Source organism: Mustela erminea, chromosome 1, assembly GCF_009829155.1.
Source record: "Mustela erminea isolate mMusErm1 chromosome 1, mMusErm1.Pri, whole genome shotgun sequence".
In the NCBI taxonomy this organism is placed as follows: Eukaryota; Metazoa; Chordata; class Mammalia; order Carnivora; family Mustelidae; genus Mustela; species Mustela erminea.
The window spans coordinates 10,688,896-10,715,457 of NC_045614.1; the positions used below are offsets into that span (position 1 = coordinate 10,688,896).

Below are 26,562 nucleotides of genomic sequence, written 5' to 3' on the forward strand. Positions count from 1 at the left end.
GCACCTGGAAGCTAAAGACCACCTTGCTTAGGAATGTGTGGGTCAACCACGAGATCAAAGAATAACTTAAACAATTCATGGACCCCATTGAGAATGAAGACACTTCGATTCAAAACCTATGAGATACAGCAGAGGCCATCCTAAGGGGGAAATACATAGTCATCCAAGCCTCCCTCAAAAAAAAAAAATGGAAAAATCCAGAATACACACCAGCTGATCCAAACATTCTTGAGCAAGGTGGTCTTTAGCATCCAGGTGTTTGAATTCCTTCTGAACTTTTCCCTGTGACTGAGTTCCAGTTTCAAATTGTTTTGGTCTGAGAATATGCAGAGAATAATCTCAATCTTTCGGTATTGGTTGAGCCCTGATTTGTGACCCAGTTCGTGGTTTATTGTGAAGTTTCCATGTGTACTTGAGAAGAATGAGTATTCTGTTGTTTTAGGGTGGAATGTTCCGTATATATCTATGAGATCCTTCTGGTCCAACATACGTTCAATGCTCTTGTTTCTTGATTTTCTCCTTGATTGGCCTATTACTGAGAGTGGCATGTTAAGATCCCCTACTATTAATTATTCATATCAATATGACTCTTTATCTTGATTAACAGTTGTTTTATGTAGTTGGCTGTTCCCATATTGGAAGCATAAATATTTACAGTTGTTAGATTTTCTTTGTGGACAAACCCTTTAAGAATGATCTCTGACTACAGTCTTCACTTTAAAATCTAATTTATCTGATATGAAAATCACTACCCCAGCCTTCTTTTGAGGCCCATTGGCATGAAAGATGCTTCTCCATCCCTTCACTTTCAGTCTGGATGTATCCTTAGGTTCAAAATGGGTCTCTTGTAGACAATATATGGATGGGTCCTGTTGTTTTATCCAATCTGTAACCCTGTGCAATTTTATGGGTGCATTTAGACCATTCACATTGAGAGTGATTATTGAGAGAGACGTTTTTATTGACATCATGTTACCTGTGAAGTATTTGCTTTTACAGATTGTCTCCATAATGGAATGGGAGAAGATATTTGCAAATGACAATACAGACAAAGGGCTGATACTCAAGATCTATAAAGAACTCCTCAACCTCGACACTCAAAAAACAGATAATCATGTCAAAAAATGGGCAGAAGGCATTAACAGACCCTTCTCCAAAGAAGACATACAAATGGCTAACAGACACATGAAAAAAATATTCATCATCACCAGGCATCAGGGAGATTAAAATCAAAACCACATTGAGATACCACCTTACACCAGTTAGAATGGCCAAAATTAGCAAGACAGTAAACAATGTGTGTTGGAGAGGATGTGGAGAAAGGGGAACCCTCTTACACTGTTGGTGGGAATGCAAGTTGGTGCAGCCACTTTGGAAAACAGTGTGGAGATTCCTCAAGAAATTAAAAATAGAGTTTCCCTATGACCTGCAATTGCACTACTGGGTATTTTCCTCAAAGATACAGATGTAGAGAAAAGAAGGGCCATTGGTACCCCAATGTTTATAGCAGCAATAGCCATGGTCGCCAAACTGTTGAAAGAACCAAGAGGCCCTTTAACGGACGAATGAATAAGAAAGGTATAGTCCATATACACTATGGAATATTATGCCTACACCAGAAAGGATGAATACCCAACTTTTTTATCAACATGGCAGGACTGGAAGAAATTATGCTGAGTGAAATAATTCAAGGAGAGAGAGTCAATTATCATATGGTTTTGCTTATTTTTGGAGCATAAGAAATAACACAGAGGACATGGGGAGATGGCGAGGAGAAGTCAGTTGGGGGAAATTGGAGGGGGATATGAACCGGGAGAGGTAGTGGACTCAGAAACAAACTGAGAGTTTTAGAGGTGAGGGCAGTGGGAGGTTGGCTGAGCCTGGTGGCGGGTTTATGGAGGGCATGTATTGCATGGAGAACTGGGTGTGGTGCATAAGCAATGAATTCTGAAACACTGAAAAGAATTTTAAAAAATAAATAGAAATTAAAAAAAGACAAATGATAACATGTGTTGTCAAGGATGCAGAGAAAAAAAAGAACACTGTTGGGAACATAAATTTGTACAGCTTTTATGAAAAACTGTATAATAAATTTGTACAGCTTTTATGAAAAACTGTATAATAATTTGAAAAATGTATAGCTACCATATGATTCAGCAATATAATTTTTGCATATGTATCCCAAACGATGTCAGTATCTCAAAGAGATATCTGTAGTGTCATGTTTATTGCAGCATGACTCACAATAGTCGAGATATGGAAACAACCATGTGTCCATCGATGGATAAATGGATAAAGAAAATATGGATATATATGTATATTTGTATGTACACACACTCACTCTCTTTCTCTCTCTCTCTCTCTCTCTCTCACACACACACACACACACACACACACACACATGCACACAATGGAATGTCGTTCAGTGTTAGAGTTGAAAGAAATCCTGTCATTTGTAACAATGTGGATGAACCTGGAGGACAATATGCTAAGTGAAGTAAGCCAGACACAGAAAGACAAATACTGCACGATCTCACTTATATGTGGAATTTAAAAATGTTGATCTCTGAGAAGCAGACGTTAGGCAAGTGGTTTGCAGGGTCTGGCGGGAGGGGCAAAGGAGAAATGCTTGTTAAAGTATATAGGACTTCCATTATGCAGATGAGGAAGTCCTGGTGATCTAATATACAGCATGGCAAGTATAGTTAACAATACTGCATTGTGTTCTAGATACTTGCTCATAGAGGAGATCTTGATATTTTTTTTACCAAAGAAAAAAGAACCATGTGAGTTATGTTTATGTTAATTAGCTTGATTGTGGCGAGCATTTCACAATGTATACTTATATCAAAACATCACTTTGTATATGTTAGATATATACACATTTCATTTGTCAGTTATACCTCCATAAAGCTGGAAAAAAATCATGGGGCTGTAAATTTTCTTTATCTTTTTTGGGTTAATTTTAATGAATTATGGCTTCTAAGAAATATGTCCAATTTCTCTCTTTTTTCCTCACAAAAGTCACTCCTATTTTGACTTCTGAGGCCATAGATTAATGTTCCCTATTTTTAAACCTTTTTTTAAAAAAATATTTTATTTATTTGTTTGAAAGAGGGAGACCATTTAAGAGGCACAAGCATGGGGAGTGGCAGAGGTAGAGGAGAAGCAGACTCCCTGCTGAGAAGGGAGCCGCATGTGGGACTCCATCCCAGGATCCTGAGATCACGACCTGACCTGAGAATTGGTGGTAAACTGACTGAGTCACCCAGGCATCCCAGTTTGCTCTTTTTTTTTTTAATTGCTGAGTAGTATTCCATTGTATAAAAACCCTACAATTTATTTATTCATTTTACTCTTCATGAACATTTTGGTTATTTCCAGTTTTTTTTTGTTATTATAAATCAAGCTTCCATAAACATTCCTGTAAACTTTTGATGCACTCAGTCACTCAATTTGGGGGATTCATAAGAATGAAATGATGGGTCACAGGTTACATATAATTGGGTAGCATTGCTAAACACTTTATAAAGGGGTCCTACCAGTTTATGTTTCCATCATCACTGCAGGAGTTTAAGTGTCCACATTAACCCATAATGCTTACTACTTTTCTTGTCTAAAATTTTAGCTATTCCAGAAGGTATATAGAGGCTGCATAGTGCTTTCTCATTTTTATAATTTCTAAATTATAGACATTATTTTGGAATAATTTTCGATTTCTAGAAAAGTTGCACGAGTAGTGTAGAAAATTCCCATATACTCTTCACTCAGCTTTTCCTATGTTAGCATCTTACATAATGATGACACATTTGGTACAAATAGGAAATTAACATTAAAACTGTGAGAAGTATGTTACATGAACATACAGACTTTATCTCGATTTCACCATTTTTTCCTATTAGTGGCCTTTTCCTGTTTTGAGATTAAATACAGGAAACTTCTTCCCATTTAGGGTTCTTTGTGGTTTTTATTTGCACTTTTTTGATGGCTAATGATGTTACACATACTGATCATTTGCATAGCCTCCTTTGCGACACTCAATTTTTTTCCCCACTCTCATTTTGGTTGTGTTTCTTTTCTGTTTGTGGAAGTTCTTCATATATTCTGGAGTCGTTTGGAGGATATTGGTATTGTGAACTATCTCTTTCTCATGAATAGAAGAAATTCTCCATCTTAATAAAGCCTAACTTAGTAACATTTCCTTTTGTGGTTATATCTTTTTATAATAGCTTTATTGAGGTATTATTGATATATAATAAAATTCACATGTTTAAAATACACAATTTGATACATTTTTCTTACCTTTTTAACATTTTTAAAGCTTACAGTTCAGTTATTTTGTATATATTTATGGTGTTGTTTAATGGGTCTCCAGAACTTTTACATCTTGTAAAACTGAAATTCTCAACCTTTTAAACAATAATTCCCATAATCCCCTCTTCTAGCCCCCTGGAAATCACCACCCTATCTTCTGTTTCTATGAATTTGACTATTTTAGATACCACGTATAATTTGGATCATGTAGCCTTTGTCTTTTTGCAATGGTTTATTTCATTTAAGATATTATCCTCAAGGCTCATCCATGTTGTAGCATCTGACAGAATTTTCCTTCCTTTTTAAGGCTTGATAATATTCCATTGCATTTGTATACACCATTATGGTTATCCATTGATGGACATTTGAATTCCTTCCACATCTTACCTAATATGAATCATGTTACTATGAGCATGGACATGCAGAAATATCTTGATGCATTCTACTGTATCTCTAGTTTCTATCTCATTGATCTCTGCTCTAATCTTTATTATTTCCCTTCTTGTGTGTGGAGTATGTATTTCCTCCTTAGGACTGCCTTTGCTGTATCCCAGAGGTTTTGGACCAAAGTGTCTTCATTCTCATTGGTTTCCATGAATTGTTTCAGTTCTTCTTTGATCTCCTGGTTGATCCAAGCATTCTTAAGCAAGGTGGTCTTTAGCTTCCAGGTGTTTGAGTTCCTTCCAAACTTTTCCTTGTGGTTGAGCTCCAGTTTCAAAGCATTGTGATTTGAAAATATGCAGGGAATAATCTCAATCTTTTGGTATTGGTTGAGCCTTGATTTTTGACCCAGTGTGTGGTCTATTCTGGAGAAAGTTTCATGTGCACTCAAGAAGAATGAGTATTCTGTTGTTTTAGGGTGGAATGTTCTGTATATATCTATGAGGTTTATCTTGTCCTATGTGTTATTCAATAGTCTTGTTTCTTTTTTTTAAAACTATTTTATTTATTTATTTGACCGACAGAGATCACAAGTAGGCAGAGAGGCAAGCAGAGATGAGGAAGTAGGCTTCCTGCTGCAGAGAGCCCAATGTGGGGCTCGATCCCAGGATCCTGGGATCATGATCTGAGCTGAAGGTAGAGAATTTAACCCACTGAGCCACCCAGGCACCCCAATACTATTGTTTCTTTATTGATTTTCTGCTTGGATGATTTGTCTATTATTGAGATTGGCATGTTAAGATCTCCTACTCTTAATGTATTCATATCAATATGAATCTTTATCTTGATTAACAGTTTTCTTATGTAATTGGCTGCTCCCATATTGGGGACACAAGTATTTACAATTGTTAGATCTTCTTGGTGGATAGTCCCTTTAAGAATGATGTAGTGTCCTTCTGTATCTCTGACTAGTCTTTAGTTTAAAATCTAATTTATCTGATATGAGAATCACTACCCCAGCCTTCTTTTGAGGCCCATTGGCATGAAAGATGCTTCTCCAACCCTTCACTTTCAGTCTCGGTATATCCTTAGGTTCAAAATGAGTCTCTTTTAGACAACATATGGATGGGTCTAGTCGTTTTATCCAGTCTGCAACCCTGTGTCATTTAATGGGCTCATTTAGGCCATTCACATTGAGAGTGATTATTGAGAGATACGTTTTTATTGACCTCATGTTACCTGTGAAGTCTTTGTTTCTATAGATTGTCTCCATATATTTCTGTTCAATGATTTTCTTAGTATTTTTCCTATTTTATAGAACCCCCCATTAATATTTCCTTTAATGTGGGCTTGGTGGTCACATGCTCTCTTAAACCTTGCCTGTCCTGGAAGCACTTTATCTCTCCATCCATTTTGAATATCAGTCTCACTGGAGAAAGTATTCTTGCCTGCATGTTCTTCTCATTTATTGCCCTGAATATGTCTTGCCAGCCCTTTCTGGCTTGCCAGGTTTCTGTGAACAGGTCTGACATTATTCTGATTGTCTTTCCTCTGTACATAAGGAATTTCTTTGTCCTGGCTGCTTTCAAGAGCTCCTGTCTACAATTATGATTCATCATTTTCAGTATCATGTGTCTTGAGGCCTTTCTAGATTCTATGATTTTGGGGGTAGACCTTTCTACCTCTAGCACATGAACACTGGTTCCATTCGCCATATTGGGAAAAGTTTCATGTAGAATTTGTTCAACTATACCTTTTAGTCTTCTTTCTTTCTCCTCTCCCTCAAGGATTCTAATAATTCTGTCATTGGAACATTTCATGGCATCATTTATTTCTCTAATTCTGTTTTCATGGTTTCTAAGCTGTTTGTTCCAGGCTTCCTTCTGATCCTTTCTCTCTGTTTGTTCTCCAGATCACTAATTATATCTTCTGTCTCAGTTACCCTAGCTTTTTAAAATAATTTTTTGTTTTGTTTAATAAACATATATATATATATTTTTAAAGATTTTATTTATTTATTTGACAGACAGAGATCACAAGTAGGCAGAGAGGCAGAGAGAGAGAGAGAGGAGGAAGCAGGCTCCCTGCTGAGCAGAGAGCCAGATGCGGGACTCGATCCCGGGACCCCGAGATCATGACCTGAGCCGAAGGCAGCAGCTTAACCCACTGAGCTACCCAGGTGCCCTAAACATATATTTTTTATCCCCAGGGGTACAGGTCTGTGACTCGCCAGGTTTACACACTTCACAGCACTCACCATAGCACATACCCTCCCCAATGTCCATAACCCCACCCCCCTTCTCCCAACCCCTTCCCCCCAGCAACCCTCAGTTTGTTTTGTGAGATTAAGAGTCACTTATGGTTTGTCTCCCTCCCAATCCCATCTTGTTTCATTTATTCTTCTCCTACCCCCTTAACCCCCCATGTTGCATCACCACTTCCTCATATCAAGGAGATCATATGATAGTTGTCTTTCTCCACTTGACTTATTTCTCTAAGCATGATACCCTCTAATTCCATCCACGTCATCGCAAACGGCAAGATTTCATTTCTTTTGATGGCTGCATAGTATTCCATGTGTATATATACCACATCTTCTTTGTCCATTCATCTGTTTATGGACATCTAGGTTATTTCCATAGTTTGGCTATTGTGGACATTGCTGCTATAAACATTTGGGTTCATGTGCCCCTTCGGATCACTACGTTTGTATGTTAAGGGTAAATACCCAGTAGAGGTATTGCTGGGTCATAAAGTAGTTCTATTTTCAACCTTTTGATGAACCTCCATGTTGTTTTCCAGAGTGGTTGCACTAGCTTGCATTCCCACCAACAGTGTAGGAGGGTTCCCCTTTCTCCACATCCTCGCCAGCATCTGTCATTTCCTGACTTGTTAGTTTTAGCCATTCTGACTGATGTGAGGTGATATCTCATTGTGGTTTTGATTTGTATTTCCCTGATGCCGAGAGATGTGGAGCACTTTTTCATGTGTCTGTTGGCCATCTGGATGTCTTCTTTGCAGAAATGTCTGTTCATGTCTTCTGCCCATTTCTTGATTGGATTATTTGTTCTTTGGGTGTTGAGTTTCATAAGTTCTTTATAGATTTTGAACACTAGTCCTTTATCTGATATGTCGTTTGCAAATATCTTCTCCCATTCTGTCAGTTGTCTTTTGATTTTGTTAACTGTTTCCTTTGCTGTGCAAAAGCGTTTGATCTTGATAAAATCCCAATAGTTCATTTTTGCCCTTGCTTCCCTTGCCTTTGGCAATGTTCCTAGGAAGATGTTGCTGCAACTGAGGTCGAAGAGGTTGCTGCCTGTGTTCTCCTCAAGGATTTTGATGGATTCCTTTCTCACATTGAGGTCCTTCATCCATTTTGAGTCTATTTTCGTGTGTGGTTTAAGGAAATGGTCCAATTTCATTTTTCTGCATGTGGCTGTCCAATTTTCCCAGCACCATTTATTGAAGAGGCTGTCTTTTTTCCATTGGATATTCTTTCCTGCTTTGTCAAAGATTAGTTGACCATAGAGTTGAGGGTCTATTTCTGGGCTCTCTATTCTGTTCCGTTGATATATGTGTCTGTTTTTGTGCCAGTACCATGCTGTCTTGATGATGACAGCTTTGTAATAGAGCTGGAAGTCCGGAATTGTGATGCCTCCAGCTTTGGCTTTCTTTTTCAATATCCCTTTGGCTATTCGAGGTCTTTTCTGGTTCCATATAAATTTTAGAATTATTTGTTCTATTTCTTTGAAAAAGATGGATGGTACTTTGATAGGAATTGCATTAAATGTGTAGATTGCTTTAGGTAGCATAGACATTTTCACAATATTTATTCTTCCAATCCAGGAGCATGGGACATTTTTTCCATTTCTTTGTGTCTTCCTCAATTTCTTTCATGAGTACTTTATAGTTTTCTGAGTGTAGATTCTGTGCCTCTTTGGTTGGGTTTATTCCTAGGTATCTTATGGTTTTGGGTGCAATTGTAAATGGGATTGACTCCTTAATTTCTCTTTCTTCTGTCTTGTTGTTGGTGTAGAGAAATGCAACTGATTTCTGTGCATTGATTTTATATCCTGACACTTTACTGAATTCCTGTATAAGTTCTAGCAGTTTTGGAGTGGAGTCTTTTGGGTTTTCCACATATAGTATCATATCATCTGCGAAGAGTGATAATTTGACTTCTTCTTTGCCAATTTGGATGCCTTTAATTTCCTTTTGTTGTCTGATTGCTGAGGCTAGGACCTCTAGTACTATGTTGAATAGCAGTGGTGATAATGGACATCCCTGCCGTGTTCCTGACCTTAGCGGAAAAGCTTTCAGTTTTTCTCCATTGAGAATGATATTTGCGGTGGGTTTTTCATAGATGGCTTTGATGATATTGAGGTATGTGCCCTCTATCCCTACACTTTGAAGAGTTTTGATCAGGAAGGGATGCTGTACTTTGTCAAATGCCTTTTCCAGCGTCTATTGAGAGTATCATATGGTTCTTGTTCTTTCTTTTATTGATGTGTTGTATCACATTGACTGATTTGTGGATGTTGAACCAACCTTGCAGCCCTGGAATAAATCCCACTTGGTCGTGGTGAATAATCCTTTTAATGTACTGTTGAATCCTATTGGCTAGTATTTTGGTGAGAATTTTCACATCTGTGTTCATCAAGGATATTGGTCTATAGCTCTGTTTTTTGATGGGATCCTTGTCTGGTTTGGGGATCAAGGTGATGCTGGCCTCATAAAATGAGTTTGGAAGTTTTCCTTCCATTTCTATTTTTTGGAACAGTTTCAGGAGAATAGGAATTAGTTCTTCTTCAAATGTTTGGTAGAATTCCCCCGGGAAGCCGTCTTGCCCTGGGCTTTTGTTTGTTTGGATTTTTTTTTTTGTAAAGATTTTATTTATTTATTTGACAGAGAGAGAGATCACAAATAGGCAGAGAGACAGACAGAGAGAGAGAGAGATGAGGAGAATCAGGTTCCCTGCTGAGCAGAGATCCCCATGCGGGACTCGATTCCAGGCCCCTGGGACCATGACCCGAGCCGAAGGTAGAGGCTTAACCCACTGAGCCACCCAGGCGCCCCTGTTTGGATATTTTTAATGACTGTTTCAATCTCCTTACTGGTTATTGGTCTGTTCAGGCTTTCTATTTCTTCCTGGTTCATTTGTGGTAGTTTATATGTTTCTAGGAATGCATCCATTTCTTCCAGATTGTCAAATTTGTTGGCGTAGAGTTGCTCATAGTATGTTCTTATAATAGTTTGTATTTCTTTGGTGTTAGTTGTGATCTCTTCTTTCATTCATGATTTTATTTATTTGGGTCCTTTCTCTTTTCTTTTTGATAAGTCGGGCCAGGGGTTTATCAATTTTATTAATTCTTTCAAAGTACCAGCTCCTAGTTTCGTTGATTTGTTCTATTGTTTTTTTGGTTTCTATTTCATTAATTTCTGCCCTGCTCTTTATGATTTCCCTTCTCCTGCTAGGCTTAGGGTTTCTTTCTTGTTCTTTCTGCAGCTCCTTTAGGTGTAGGGTTAAGTTGTGTATTTGAGACCTTTCTTGTTTCTTGAGAAAGTCTTGTACCGCTATATATTTTCCTCTCAGGACTGCCTTTTTTGTGTTCCACAGATTTTGAACCGTTGTATTTTCATTATCATTTGTTTCCATGATTTTTTTCAATTCTTCTTTAATTTCCCGGTTGACCCATTCATTCTTTAGAAGGATGCTGTTTAGTCTCCATGTATTTGGGACCTTTCCAAACTTCCTTTTGTGGTTGAGTTCTAGTTTTAGAGCATTGTGGTCTGAAAATATGCAGGGAATGATCCCAATCTTTTGATACCGGTTGGGTCCTGATTTAGGACCGAGGATGTGATCTATTCTGGAGAATGTTCCATGTGTACTAGAGAAGAATGTGTATTCTGTTGCTTTGGGATGAAATGTTCTGAATATATCTGTGATGTCCATCTGTTCCAGTGTGTCGTTTAAGGCCTTTATTTCCTTGCTGATCTTTTGCTTGGGTGATCTGTCCATTTCAGTGAGGGGAGTGTTAAAGTCCCCTACTATTATTGTATTATTGTTGATGTGTTTCTTTGATTTTGTTATTAATTGATCCAAGCATTCTTAAGCAAGGTGGCCTTTAGCTTCCAGGTGTTTGAGTTCCTTCTGAACTTTTCCTTGTGATTGAGCTCCAGTTTCAAAGCATTGTGATCTGAGAATATGCAGGGAATCATCTTAGTCTTTTGGTATTGGTTTAGTCCTGATTTGTGACCCAGTATGTGGTCTATTCTTGAGAAGGTTCTTTGTGCACTTGAGAAATATGAGTATTCTGTTGTTTTAGGATGGAATATTCTGTATATATCTATCAGGTCCATCTGTTCCAATGTGTTATTCAATGCTCTTGTTTCTTTATTGATTTTCTGCTTCGATGATCTGTCTATTTCTGAGAGAGGTGTGTTAAGATCTCCTAAGATTAGTGTATTCATATCAATATGACTCTTTATCTTCATTAACAGTTTTCTTATGTAGTTGGCTGCTCCCATGTTGGGAGCATAGATATTTATAATTGTTAGATCATCTTGGTGGATAGTCCCTTTAAGGATTATGTAGTGTCCTTCTGTATCTCTGACTACAGTCTTTAGTTTAAAATCCAATTTATCTGATATGAGAATCGCTACCCCAGCCTTCTTTTGAGGCCCATTGGCATGAAAGATGCTTCTCCATCCCTTCACTTTCAGTCTGGGTGTATCTTTAGGTTCAAAATGGGTCTTTTAAACATTTCCTTAGTGATTAGTGGTCTCTTCTGATTCCATACAAATTTTAGGATTATTTGCTCCAGCTCTTTGAAGAATACCGGTGGAATTTTGATCTGGATAGCATTAAAAGTATAGATTGCTCTAGGCATTATAAACATTGTAACAATGTTTATTCTTCTGATTCAAGAGCATGGAATGGTCTTCCATCTTTTGTGTCTTCTTCAATTACTTTCATGAGTGTTCTGTAGTTCCTCGAGTACAGATCCTTTACCTCTTTGGTTAGGTTTCTTTCCAGGTATCTTATGGTTCTTGGTGCTATAGTAAATGGAATTGATTCTCCAATGTGCCTTTCTGTATTTTCATTGTTAGTGTATAAGAAAGCCACGGATTTTTGCACATTGACTTTGTGTCCTGCCACGTTGCTGAATTGCTGTATGAGATCTAGTAGTTTGGGGGTGGAGTATTTGGGTTTTCCATATAAAGAATCATGTCATTTGTATGGAATCAGAAGAGACCCCGAATCACTAAGGAAATGTTGAAAATCAAAAATAAAACTAGGGGCATCACGTTACCTGATTTCAAGCTTTACTACAAAGCTGAGATCACCAAGACAGCATGGTACTGGCATAAAAACAGGCACATAGTCCAGTGGAACAGAGTAGAGAGCCCAGATATGGACCCTCAACTCTATGGTTAAATAATCTTCGACAAAACAGGAAAAAATATACAGTGGGAAAAAGACAGTCTCTTCAATAAATGGTGCTGGGAAAACTGGGCAGCTAATGTAGAAGAATGAAACTCGACCATTCTCTTACACCATACACAAAGATAAACTCAAAATAGATAAAAGACCTCAGCGTGAGACAGGAATCCATCAGAATCGTAGAAGAGAACATAGGCAGTAATCTCTTCGATATCAGCCACAACAACAACTTTCAAGATATGTCTCCAAAGGCAAAGAAAACAAAAGTGAAGATGAACTTTTGGGACTTCATCAAAATTAAAAGCTTCTGTACAGCAAAGGAAACAGTCAAGAAAACAAGAAGGCAACCCACGGAATGGGAGAAGTTATTTGCTAATGACAGTACAGACAATAGGTTGATATCCAGGATCTATAATGAACTCCTCAAACTCAACACACAAAAAACAGACAATCATATCAAAAAATGGGCAGAAGATATGGACAGACACTTCTCCAATAAAGACATACAAATGGCTATCAGACACATGAAAAAATGTTCATCATCACTAGCCATCAGGGAGATTCAAATTAAAACTACATTGAGATATCACCTTACACCAGTTAGAATGGCGAAAATTAGCAAGACAGGAAACAACATCTGTTGGAAAGGATGTGGAGGAAGGGGAACCCTCTTTCACTGTTGGTGGGAAGGCAAGTTGGTGCAGCCTCTTTGGAGAACAGTTGGAGATTCCTCAAGAAATTAAAAATAGAATTTCCCTATGACCCTGCAATTGCACTCCTGGGTATTTACCCCAAAGATATAGATGTCATGAAAAGAAGGGCCATCTGTACCCCAATGTTTATAGCAGCAATGGCCACGGTCGCCAAACTGTGGAAAGAACCAAGATGTCCTTCAACGGACGAATGGATAAGGAAGATATTGTCCATATACACTACGGAGTATTATGCCTCCATCAGAAAGGATGAATACCCAACTTTTATAGCAACATGGACGGGACTGGAAGAGATTATGCTGAGTGAAGTAAGTCAAGCAGAGAGAGTCAGTTATCATATGGTTTCACTTATTCGTGGAGCATAACAAAAAGCATGGAGGACATGGGGAGTTAGAGAGAAGGGGTTTGGGGTAAATTGGAAGGGGAGGTGAATCATGAGAGACTATGAACTCTGAAAAACAATCTGAGGGGTTTGTAGTGGCAGGGGGGTGGGAGGTCGGGTACCAGGTGGTGGGTATTATAGAGGGCACGGATTGCATGGAGCACTGGGTGTGGTGAAAAAATAATGATACTGTTATTCTGAAAATAAATAAATGAAAAAAAATGTGTCTCTTGTAGCAACATATGGATGGGTCCTGTCGTTTTATCCAATCTGCAACCCTGTGCCATTTTATGGGCGCATTTAGGCCATTCACATTGAGAGTGATTATTGATAGATACGTTTTTATTGACATTGAGTTACCTTTGAAGTCTTTCTTTCTGTAGATTGTCCCCTTATTTCTGTTCAGTGCTCTTTTAGGATTTTTCCTCTTTTATAGAACACCCCCCCCCTTAATATTTTCTGCAGTGTCGGCTTGGTGGTTGCATAGTCTTTTAAGCCTTGCCAGTCTTGGAAACTCTTTACTTCTCCATCCATTTTGAATGTCAGTCTTGCTGGATAAAGTATTCTTGGCCTCATGTTCTTCTCATTTAGTACCCTGAATATATCTTGCCAGCGTTTTCTGGCTTGCCAGGTCTCTGTGGACAGGTCTGATGTTATTCTGATAGGCTTTCCTCTGTAAGTAAGGAGCCTCTGTGCCCTAGCGGCTTTCAAGAGATTATACCTACAACTATAATTCCTCAATTTGACTATCAGGTGTTGTGATTTTTTTTTTCTTTTAACAGAGACTTCTCCAATGAAGACATACAAATGGCTATCAGACACATGAAAAAATGTTCATCATCACTAGCCCTCAGGGAGATTCAAATTAAAACCACATTGAGATATCACCTTACACCAGCTAGAATGGCGAAAATTAACAAGACAGGAAACAACATGTGTTGGAGGGGATGTGGAGAAAGGGAACCTTCTTACACTGTTGGTGGGTATGCAGGTTGGTGCAGCCTCTTTGGAGAACAGTGTGGAGATGCCTCAAGAAATTAAAAATAGAACTTCCCTATGACCCTGCAATCGCACTCCTGGGTATTTACCCCAAAGATACAGATGTCGTGAAAAGAAGGGCCATCTGTATCCCAATGTTTATAGCAGCAATGATTTGTATTTCTACTCATGTTGTTGTTGCTGAAAACAAATCATTTAATAATGATAGTGTGGTAACTCTGAAAATCGTATTTCCCCCATCCCTAGGAGTTTTTTTTTGTTGAATATAATCTACATACAGTCTTATTTTAGCTTCAGGTGTGCAATGTAATGATTCATCAATTCTATACATTGTTCAGTGCTCATTGAGATAATTGTAGTCCTAATGCCATATATCTATCTCTCCTATCACCCATTCAACTGTGAACTCCTCAAGAGAAGGAATCTTGTCTTATACTTTTCTTCATTCCCAGGACATAGTTTAGTGCATAGTTTAGTACCATATCATAACTGCTACTTCAGTGTTTGTAAGATGCCCAAAGAAACAAATGGCTGAGTGATGTCAAATAGACATTTTGTACAATGAAGGAGGAAGGAGAAGCAAGACAACAAGGAGAAGCACTGTGGTGGCGGGTGGATCTATGATCACGAGGCAACAGAAGAGTGTCTGGATGGGAGAAAGAAAATATTGAAGACACAAGGAATCTCTCCTTCAAATAATAATTACAGGGTAGTTTGCCTTATTAGTGTGATTCTTATTGAAAGGAGAACTCCTTGTGGGATAAAATAGTTTAATGAGATAAGAGACAATCATGGAATGCCCAGGCTGTGTCCCAGTACCAACACTGGGACTAGTTGCATTCTGTTTCTCTCCTAGCTCCAGAGCACCAAGTCTCTTAAGGGAAGTGAGACAAAAGAATATTTCATTAATGAGACTCATGGGAATTCACCCTTACAGCCACAAAAATTTAAAATACCTCTGCTCATATGTCTCTTCTAATCTCAGGTGATATGAACACATAACTGTGTCTTCCAGAGCCTTCATAAGTGGGGCCATGTCTCTTCCTTTCCTGGGGGCATAACTTCCAACCTCAGCAATCATCCATGGCAGAAACTGGGTCAGTGATCTCACAGTGTTCAGTGATATCCCTGGGTGAGCCACATGTTTTATGGTGGGAGGGACCATTTCAACCCATAGCTATTTTGGGGGCACCAAGAGGACAATAAGTAAAGGAGGGTTTAGTGATGCCAGATCCTGCCTATTAAGACTTTGATTCTGTGACAAAACTCTTAATACACTAAGCCATCTTTCCCTGATCAGTCTTCTCCAGAGTAGTGCTTAGTGACAGGGATGTCGTTCCTCAGTAGTCTTTCTTCTTTTTTCATTGATTGTTCTTTCATTGTTGAGAGCATCTGTTTATTGTTATTCAACCATTTGTATTGCAGTTATTTAAAAAACTTTTTTTCAGCAATTAATAAATGTAGACACTAAGGTTTATTCTGGGAATAAATTAATGACTAAGAAGTTGTTTCTTCTCTCAAGGTACTCACTGTGTAAATGAAGTGAGAGATGCAAAAATAAATAAATGTGATATCATGATGTTGCATGGAAATTTGTAGAAGTATCCAGAAAAGTTGACTCTTTAATTAATTAATTAATTAATTAATTAATTTTTTATTTATTTGACAGAGAGACATCACAAGTAGGCAGAGAGAGAGAGAGGAGGAAGCAGGCTCCCTGCTGAGCAGAGAGCCCGATGCAGGGCTCAATCCCAGGACCCTGGGATCATGACCTGAGCCGAAGGCAGCAGCTTAACCCACTGAGCCACCCAGGCACCCTCTTTAATTTATTTTTAACTGCCTTCAAAAATTTGACTCTTTCAGGGGAGTTAGTAAAATCCACAGACAAGCTTATAATGGAACTGAGCCTTGAAGGAGCTGTTGGAGTTCTTCCAGGGGCATAATGGTTTTGATCAGTCCAGGAAGAAAAAGCAGAGGAGGAAATTTAGAGACTAATTAAACTAGAAGTTGTGCTGATATGATTAAAAACACTTCTTACTCACCATCAAGCTCAGCGTCTACAGTCTTTCATGGTTCATCTCCCCCTCCTATTTCCCCCAACTCACTTCTCCCCTCCTTCTCCCAATGTCCTTCATGTTATTACTTATGCTCCACAAGTCAGTAAAACCATATGATAATTTACTCTCCCTGGTGGTGGGTATTAAGGAGGGCACATGTTGAATGGAGCACTGGGTGTGGTGCATAAACAATGAATCTTGGAACACTGAAAGAATAAAATAAAATAAAATAAAATTTTAAAAATAAAATACTGATGTATATAATGCAAAAAAGAAAATAAAAGAAAAGAAACACTTATTAGTGATCTGACCAACAATCAGTAGATCAGTAGCAGGGTATGCAAAATGAACCAACATGAACCTGGCCTGGTAGGAAACAGTATGTTAAGAATCAGGTATTTTGACTAAAGGATTGAAATTTAATTCTGAAATTAGTGGGGCATAAGTTCAGGTTTTAAATGTCAGGGGGTAGCTATGCACAGGTCTGCTCTATGGAAAATGGCACAGGTTAATGTGAAGAATAAACTATTGCTGTGTTCAGAGTGTGAGGGGGACATTGAGGGATAGAAGTAGCACCATGAGCATGAGATGGGAGGCAAGTGATGGGTCTCTGAGGGATGGACATCATAGATACAAAAATTCAGATGAACAATATTTTATTATATGTATATAACATATCCTCTTTATCCATTAATCAGTAGATGGACATCTGGACTACAGTTTGGTCATTGCTGCCATTTGCAATTATATGGGTGGCACTAGACTGTATTATGCTAAGTGAAATAAAACAGTCAGAGAAAAATAAATAATATATGATCTCCTCATTTGTGGAATTTAAGAAAGAAAGTCACTGAACAATGGGAAAGGACAAAAGAAAAAAAGGAGAGAAAAAATAAGCCATAAAAGAGTCTTAATGGTGGAGGACAAACAGGGTTGATGAATGGAGCCAAGTGGGTGGGTGGGGGGGGTGAGGGGATGTGCTAGATTAGTGATGGGTAGTAAGGAAGGATCTTGGTGAGATCAGCATTGAGTGTCTTATGTAAGTGATGAATCACTGAATTCTACTCCAGAAACCAATATTGCACTGTATGTTAACTGACAAAATTTAAATAAATAAATTTAAAAAATAAGATGAATATTTTTATTCATTATTAAGTGTTTATTAGAAACTATGTTAGTCATCTTATTTTAATCATACATATGAGATAATTAATACTACAAACAATGGCAGACATATTATAGCCATTATTTTATTGAATTCTCAAAAACTATGGATTTGGTATCACTCTTTTATTTTACAGTTGAAAACCACCTCTTGAAACATCATTTGCTCTTTCATTAATATTTTATTGCTCTCTCTGGCACACACATATCTTAGACACAATCTGGTGAAGGTCAAACACGTATCACTACTTCATAAAGCTTTCACAATGCTTGCCACAAGATAATTGGTTAAAATATTTCTTAAGTAAACAAAAAAACTCAGGAAATTTATAAAGCACAATATTGCTTTGGGTAAATGTTTTGATTCAGGACTAGGACTGCAATTATTTTCAGCATCATGAAAAATATGGAGTTTTTGAGATCCTTGATATTCTTAGGTAACTTTTCTAGATTTGTAGGTAATGTGTAAGCATTAATGAACTAAGCATGTTGAAAAAGCCAATTTCACTGCACAAATAACAGAATTTCTTCTTTTTTCCCTTTCTTTCTTTCTTTCTTTCTTGGATTTCTTTATTTCTTTCTTTCTCTCTTTCTTTCTTATTTATTCATTTAATTTTGAGAGAGATAGAGAGATAGAGAGAGAGAGGGAAAGGACAAGCACGGGAGGGTAAGAGGACATGAGAGAATTTGAGGCAGACTCTTGTCACTGCAGAGAGTCCAGTTTGGGGTTTGAACTCACCACCAGGAGATCATGACCTGAGCTGAGTTGGTTGCTGAAATGACTGAGCCCCCCAGGAACACCAGTCACAGTGTTTCTTTTAATTCTGTGCTCACTGCTTGTGACTTTGTTATGCTCTTGTCTCTGTTCCAGCTGTTTTCAGCAGTTACATGAAACAAAGGAATCAAACTGCTGTTTCAGAATTTATCCTACTGGGACTTTCAGAGGAGGGAGATCTGCAGCCACTGCTCCTGTGGCAGTTCCTGTCCATGTACCTGCTCACCTTCAGTGGGAACCTGCTCATCATCCTGGCCATTGTCACAGACTCCCGCCTCCACACACCCATGTACTTCTTCCTCTCCAACCTGTCCTTTGTAGACATCTGTTTCACCTCAACCACCATCCCCAAGATGCTGCTGAACCTCCAGACACAGGGCAAAGTGATCACCTATGCAGGCTGCCTCAGCCAGATGTATTTTTTCATGCTTTTTGTGGGAGTAGACAACTTTCTCTTGACAGTGATGGCTTATGACCGGTTTGTGGCCATCTGTCACCCACTGCACTACATGGTTACAATGAACCCCAAGTTCTGTGCCAGCCTTCTTCTGGCATGCTGGGTGTTGAGTGTTCTGGACTCTCTATTACATGACTTACTGGTTTTGCAATTGTCCTTTTGTACGCAGTTAGAAATCCCTCACTTTTTTTGTGAACTTAATCAAGTGATCCACCTTGCTTGTTCTGACACCTTCTTCAATAACCTGGCAATTTATGTTACAAGTGGACTTCTGGGTTTTATTCCACTCATTAGTATCCTTTACTCTTACTCTAGAATTGTAACCTCTATTTTGAAAATTCCATCTTCTGGGGGCAAGTATAAAGCATTTTCCACGTGTGGGTCTCACCTTTTGGTTGTCTCTTTATTCTATGGTACAGGCTTTGGGGTGTATCTTAGTTCTGCAGCTTCTCAAAACTCGAGGACAACTGCCATAGCTTCAGTGATGTACACAGTGGTCACACCCATGCTGAATCCCTTCATCTATGGTCTGAGGAACAGAGACATAAAGCTGGCACTAAGAAAGCTCTTGAGCAGAAAGACTTTCTCTTCATAGAAGGATCCTGTGTTTCAAGATAAAGATGTGAGTAAAAGGTCTCAAGACCCTAGATGACCCAGATCATGATTTTTGTATCAGTTCATGGAAACATGATCTACAATTTATCTTTCTACACTATTCCTTCTTTTAATTTTTTCATACAGAGCAATCAACTATCTGTTTATTCTTTTCAGTTTGAAGTTTAAAAAAAATTCCAGTTAGTTAATAGATAGTGTAATATTAGGTTCAGGAATACAATTCAGTAATTTATCACTTACTGACAAGGTCCAGTGCTCATCACAACAAATGCCCTCCTCAATCCCAATCACCCATTTAGCACATCCATCCCCCATATCCTCTCCAGCAACCCTTAGTTGGTCTTCTGACTTTAAGAGTCTGATTGTGGTCTATTTTCTTAAAAAAGTTTTCTTAAAATATCTATCATCTATCTATCTATCTATCTATCTATCATCTATCATCTATCTATTTATTTATTTATATTTCAGAGAGAGAGATAAATAGTATGAGTCAGGGAGGAGTAGAGAGAGAGGGAGAAAGTCTCAACCAGACTCCAGGTTGAATGAGGAGCCAGTTGCGGAGCTTGATCTCACCACCCGCAGATGATGACCTCGGCCAAAATTAAGAGTCTAAATTAGTTGCCTAACAGACTGTGCCATCCAGGTGCCCCGTATTTTGCCCAATTTTAAGTTACCAATTTTAAATTCCAATCACAGTCCTAATGAGCCATAGTAACCTGGCCAGCAACATCACCTTAGAGTCTTTGGGTTTGGTTTGGAGGAAAAAGGATTGCATTCATTGCTATTTTACAATCTTCACTCAGGGGAAACTGGTTGCATCAACTGAAGATATGGGTCAGTGATTGATCTCAGGTTCGAGAGTGAAATAGAGATTATGACCTATCAGAGCAGTGATACGGTCACTCTTCTATTCATGATTTTTAAAGGGATTTTTTTTCTTTTGTTTTCCTTAGTTACACAAATTGGATAAGCCCTTAGTAAGCTGCCCATCATTTTTGTTTTATGGAGACACCATGAATAATTTTCCATTTTGAGAAATCCCCGTGGCTCTCACAGTTTAGATGAGAATGATGAATTCTTATATGAACTATGAATATCAAACCTCAGATGGTTGTGGGCTGTTGACATTTTCTGTTGACATCCCCCAGTTCAGGATGGGCTGACCACAGGACAAGTCCATTTCAATTTGAGCATGTCCATGGCACCTATACTGCAGGGGAGAAGTTCTGTAGAGCTTGTCAAGGAGGCCATTACAGCCTCACCAAGTCATTTCTCAGTGACCTTATTTTATGACCTCTGAACCCTTATTTTGGGGTTGAGGTATTGAATCACATAACATAGGTTCATCACAACACAACACCCTTGTCTTCCTCTATGTCATATAAAGCTATTTATGGCATTGACATTCTTAGAGTATGCCAATTTTTTCATCCCTTTTTTGTCATGGTAAAAAATATATAAAATTTATTATTTTGAACATTTTGAAGCATTCAGTTATGTGGCATCAAAGATTTTCTCCCCATTGAGCAACCAAAGTCCCTATCCATCTCCAGAACTTTCTCATCATCTCAAACTGAACCTTTTGTTCCCATGGAACACTAACTCTCCATTGCCCCTCTGACCAGCCCCTGGCTCCCACCATCTTACCTTCTCTCTCTAAAAGTGGGTGTTGCAGGTGCCTCATATAGATGGAACTGTATATTATTTGTCCTTTTGTATTTGGCTGCTCTCACTTAGCATAATGTTGCTGAGGTGCATCCATGTCATAGCCTGTGCCAGAATTCTATTCTTTTTACAGAATAGAATGAATGACAAATGGTATTCCACTGTCTGTGGTCACCATGCTTTATTCATCTGTGATTTTGTTGATGGAGATTGGGGTTGTATCCACATTTTGGCTACTGTAACTAAAGCTTTATGACAAGTGGTGTCCAAATATCTGTTCTAGTCACTGCTACAAATTCTTAAGGGGCATATAAGTAGGCATATACCCACTGGTGAAACTACTGGATCATATGATAATTCCGTGTTTCAGTTTTTGAGGAACTGGCACACAGTTTCCCACAGAAGCTGGGCCACTTTTAAAATTCTCATCAGCTAAACATCACCAGGCCCCAATTTCCCCATGTCCTCACCAACTCTTATTTTCTGTTTTATCTTTGAAAATAGCCATCCTAGTGTGTGTGAAGTGGGGCTGTATTATGGTTTTGGTTTGCATTTCCCTAAAGATATTTATGTTACCCATCTTTCATGTACTAAGTATTGATTCCTATATCTGCTTTGGAGAAGTGTCTCTTTGTGTGTGTGAAGTGGTTTTGGTTTACATTTCCCCAATAATTAATGGTGTTGCACATCATTTTTGTGTTAAATATCAGTTCCATATCTTCTTTGGAGAAATATTTATTTGAGTCCATTGCCTGTTTTTTTTTCACCATTAATTTTATATTTTAAATTATTTTAAGTTTTGATTCTGGTGTAGTTAACATATAGTGTAATGTTAGATTAATGTTAGATTCAGTTGTACAATATAGTGATTCACTACCTCCATAGATCATCCAGTGTTGGTCAGGGGCAGTGCACTCCATAATCCCCATCACCTACTTCACCCATGACCCCTATTTCCCCTCAGGTAACCATCAGTTTGTTCTCTAAAGAGTCTGTTTCAAGTTTGTTTTTCTCTCTTTTTCCATTGCTCATTTGTTTTTTTTCTTAACTTCTTCATATGAGTGAAATCATGTGGTATTTGTCTTTCTATGGCTGACTTATAGCTTTGCATTCTGTAGCTCTGTCCATGGATTGCAAATAGGAAGATTTCATTCTTTTTTATGACAGTAATATTCTAAGTATAATTATATAATATCTTCTTTTAAGTTTTTATTTATTTTTTTTCAATTTATTTATTTTCAGAAAAACAGTATTCATTATTTTTTCACCACACCCAGTGCTCCATGCAACCCGTGCCCTCTATAATACCCACCACCTGGTACCCCAACCTCCCACCCCCCTGCCACTTCAAACCCCTCAGATTGTTTTTCAGAGTCCATAGTCTCTCGTGATTCACCTCCCCTCTTCTTTAACCATTCATCTGTTCATGGATTCTTGGTTTGTTTCTATGGCTTAGCTACTGTAAATAATGCTGCTGCAAAAATGTAATCCTTTGAATTTTGAATTTTGGTGGTAGTTACTCACTCAGAAGTGTGTTTACTGGATCATAAAATAGTTCTATTTTTAACTTTTGAGGAACCTCCATACTGTTTTCCATATTGGTTTCACCTGTTTGCATACCCACCAACAGTGCAAGAGAGTTTCTTTTTCACCAAATCATTGCCAACAGTTGTTCTTTCGTTTTTTTTTAAATACTTTTTTTTAGCATCATTTCTGAATATCTTCTCCCATTCCATGGGTGGCCTCTTTGCTTTGTTGACTGTTTTCTTTGCTGTGCAGAAGGTTTTGATCTTGATGAAGTGCCAAAAGTTCATTTTTGCTTTTCTTTTTTTTCCATTTTTTTTAAAATTTATTTTTTATTTTCAGCATAACAGTACTCATTATTTTTGTACCACACCCAGTGCTCCATGCAATCTGTGCCCTCTATAATACCACCACCTGGTACCCCGACCTCCCACCCCCCGCCCCTTCAAAACCCTCAGATTGTTTTTCAGAGTCCATAGTCTCTCATGGTTCACCTCCATTTTCACTTTTCTTTTGAGGGGGCGGAGGGTGTGAGGTTGGGTGAGCCTGGTGGTGGGTATTATGGAGGGCAGGTATAGCATGGAACACTGGGTGTGGTATATAAACAATGAATTCTGGTACACTGAAAGGAAATAAAAAATTAAGAAAAGCAGACAAGACACATAATTACATGATTTCATGTATATGAAGTCTCTAAAGTCACCACTTTTAGAAATAGAAACTAGAACAGTTGTTGCCTGAAACCAAGGGAAGGGGGAATGGGAATTGTTCAATGTGTACAGAATTTCAGCTCTGCAAGAAGGAAAAGTTCTGGAGCTCTGTTGTTAATACTGCTGGGCTGTACAGTTAAAGATGGTTAAGATCTAAATTTTATGATATCTGTTTTACCATAATAAGAAACAATAAAATAAAGTAAAAAATGAATTGTTTGTGTCTTTTGCTATTGAATTTTTGTACATGTTTTGGATATTAATTTGTCATCAAGTATGTGGTTTGCCAATTTTTTCTTTGTGGCTTGCCTTTTCACCTGGGAAATAGTGCCTTTCAATGCACACATAGTTTGAACTTATGGCAGTACTTTTTTCTCTGGTTGCCCATGTCCTTGGTATTATATACTGGAAATCTTGGTCAAATCCAGTATCATAAAGATGTATTTTTGTGTTTCCTTCTATGTACTTACAGTGTTATTTCTTGTGGTTAGATCTGTGATCCATTTGGAGTCATGTTTGTAGATCATGGGCAGAAAGGTTACCTTCAAGATTTTGCAGATGGAAATCTTGGTTTCCCATCACTATTTCTTGGAATGGCTGTCTGGTTACCATCGAACTGTCCTGGCAGTATAAAAAATCATTCAATAATATACATGAGAGTTTATATATATGGGCTTTCTCCTAGCCCAGTGATTTCTGTTTCTGTTTGTGTTGTTGTTATTAAAAACAGATTGGTTTAAAAGTAAAATTTGGTAATTCTGAAAATCAGGTTTCCCCCTCTCCCCGGGATTATTTTTTATAAAAGTATAATAACATACTTTGTTATATTAGCTTCAGGTGTATAACACAATGATCCAACAATTGTGTATACTTTTCAGTGTTCATGAAGATAGGTGTAGTCTTAATCCTCTTTATTTATCTCATCCATCTCCTCACCCACCTCCCCTTTGGCAATCACCATTTTCTTTTCTGTATTTAAGAGTCTGTGTTTTCTTGTCTCTTTTTTCCTGGTTTGTTCATACATTTCGTTTCCTCAATTCCATATATGATTGACATCAAATGGTATTGGTCTTTTTCAGACTGATTTATTTCACTCAGTACTATACCTTTAGCTCCATCTATGTGAAAAACTTGCATACTATTTTATGTTTTTTTTTTTTTTTGCCTTGTAAAAGTGTCCATTCTTTCTCTATTTTATCAGTCTATACTTTTTCAGTTTTCTTTCAGTATTATAGTAGCAAGAGTGTATGCATAACATTGTCACAGGATGACTTTTCCACAAGGTGATCTTGATCCTGGACATGCCACCACGAAATCTGCACTGACACTCAACTATTTTCATAAAAAAACGTCAGCCTGTAGCCAAAATACAAGCAAGCATCTCTGCTATCTGAATGCTGTCTCACTGCCCAGGGGCAGGTTTCAATTATCATCCTTAGCCCCTTATTACTGGTCAGCAAGTATGAAGTACAGGAAATACCTTGACTGTACCTTAACAGTCTAACTGCCACATTGACTGCCCTGATACCCCTTCTTGGAGTGCTCTTACCCCTTTCCCTGACATGAAGACTCAGGACAATTATAAGCTTATTTGGGAAGCCTTCATTCATTGCCCCTGGAAGAGTCGATTATGTTGGTGTTCTCTTCATCAGGTGTCAGGGCCATTTCAGGTTAGTACATTCATTTGTTGTTCAGTCTCTTGCCATGTTTTAACTCTGAGCCATATCTTACACTTTTCTTAATCCCCAGGATGTACCTTAGTACCTCTGTATCTACCCCTGCTATCCAAGTGTTTGCAAGATGCCCAAAGAGGCTAATGGTCAAGCCACGTTAAACAGAAACCGTGTACAATGAAGGAAGAAGAGGTGCAGAACAGGAAAAGCATTGTGGGGGTTGGGGGATCCATGATCATGAGCCAACAGGAGAGGGTCCAGATGGGAGAAAGAAGAGATTTAGGGAACATGGAATCTCTCTTCCAAATAAAGAGTTGCATGTTCATTATGGGGTACTCTGGCTTAGTGAGACCCTCTACAGGGAGAGGACTTCCTTGTGAGATCAAAGAGTTTAATGGGATAAGAGACGATCATGGAATGCCCAGGTGGTGTCCTAATACCAACACTGGGACTAGTTTGCATTCTGTGTTTCTGACCAAGTCTTTCAATGGGAAGTGAGACAAAAGACTATTTCATTAATGAGACTCCTGGGAATTCAGCCTCTATAGCCACAGAAATTGAAAATGTCTCTGCTGCACCCCCTGCCTTCATCTTTTCTAATCTCAGGTGATACAAACACATAACTGTGCCTTCCAAAGCCTTCATGAATAGGACCGTGTCTCTTCCTTTTCTGGGGGCATAACTTCCAACCTCATCAATCATCCATGGGAGAAAATGGGTCAGGGATCTCATACTGTTCTGTGATAACATCTGGGTGAGTCACAAGTGCTGGGGACCTGTGGTATGGTGGGAAGGACCCCTTTTGTTGGTGATTATTGTTGGGGGTTTGACAGGGACAATATGTTAAGGAGAGTTTAATAAAGCTAAGGCCTGCCTGTTCAGGCTTTGATTCTGAAGAGAAACTCTGGCTACACTAAGCCACCTCTCTCTGATCTGTCTTCTCTGGAGTAATGTTTAATCATAGAGACTCCATTCCTCAACAGTCTTTCCTCTGTTTCGTTGCTTGTTCTTTCATTTTTGAGAGTGACTGTTTATCATTATTCAGCCATTTGTTATTGTAGTCTTTCAACAAACATTTTTTCAGTATTTAGCATATGGTAAACACTACCATTTATTGTGGAAACAAATAAGATGTTGTTTCTTCTCTCAAGGTACTCACTGCATAAACGAAGTGAGAGATGTAAAAATAAGTAAATGTGATATCATGAGGTTGCATTGAAATCTGTAGAAGTATCCAAAAAGTTGACTTATTCTTTGAATATTTTTTTCCCAAAAGTTAACTCTTTTATGGGACTTAGTGAAGGCTTCACAGACAAGATTATAATGGAACTGACCATTGAAGGAGGTGTTTTGGTCCTCCAGGGGCACATTGGGTATGATCCATCCAGGAAGAAACAGCAGATGAGGAAATTTAGAGATTAATTGAACTAGAAGTTGTGCTGCTATTTTTAAAAACACTTCTTACTGATCTGACCAACAATCAGTAGCAGGATATGCAAAATGGGTGAATAGGCAACTGGCCTAGTAGGAAATCGTATGTTAAGAAAAAATCAAGTGTTTTGGCTACAGGGTTGAAATATAATTCTGAAAGTAGTGAAGCATAAGTGCAGGTTTTAAAGGTCAGGGGATATCTATGCATAGATCTGCTCTGTGGAAAATTGACATAGGTTACTGTAAAGATCAAACTGT

The 26,562-nt window shown here is 38.2% G+C and overlaps 1 protein-coding gene across 1 annotated transcript; it reads left to right on the top strand.

Annotated features, from left to right (window-relative positions):
- Positions 1–18,342: 18,342 nt before the first annotated feature.
- On the top strand, positions 18,343–19,281 carry LOC116568022 (olfactory receptor 7A10-like). Its single transcript, XM_032303459.1, has one exon. The coding sequence runs from the start codon at positions 18,343–18,345 to the stop codon at positions 19,279–19,281; it is 939 nt and encodes a 312-aa protein (XP_032159350.1).
- Positions 19,282–26,562: the final 7,281 nt, after the last annotated feature.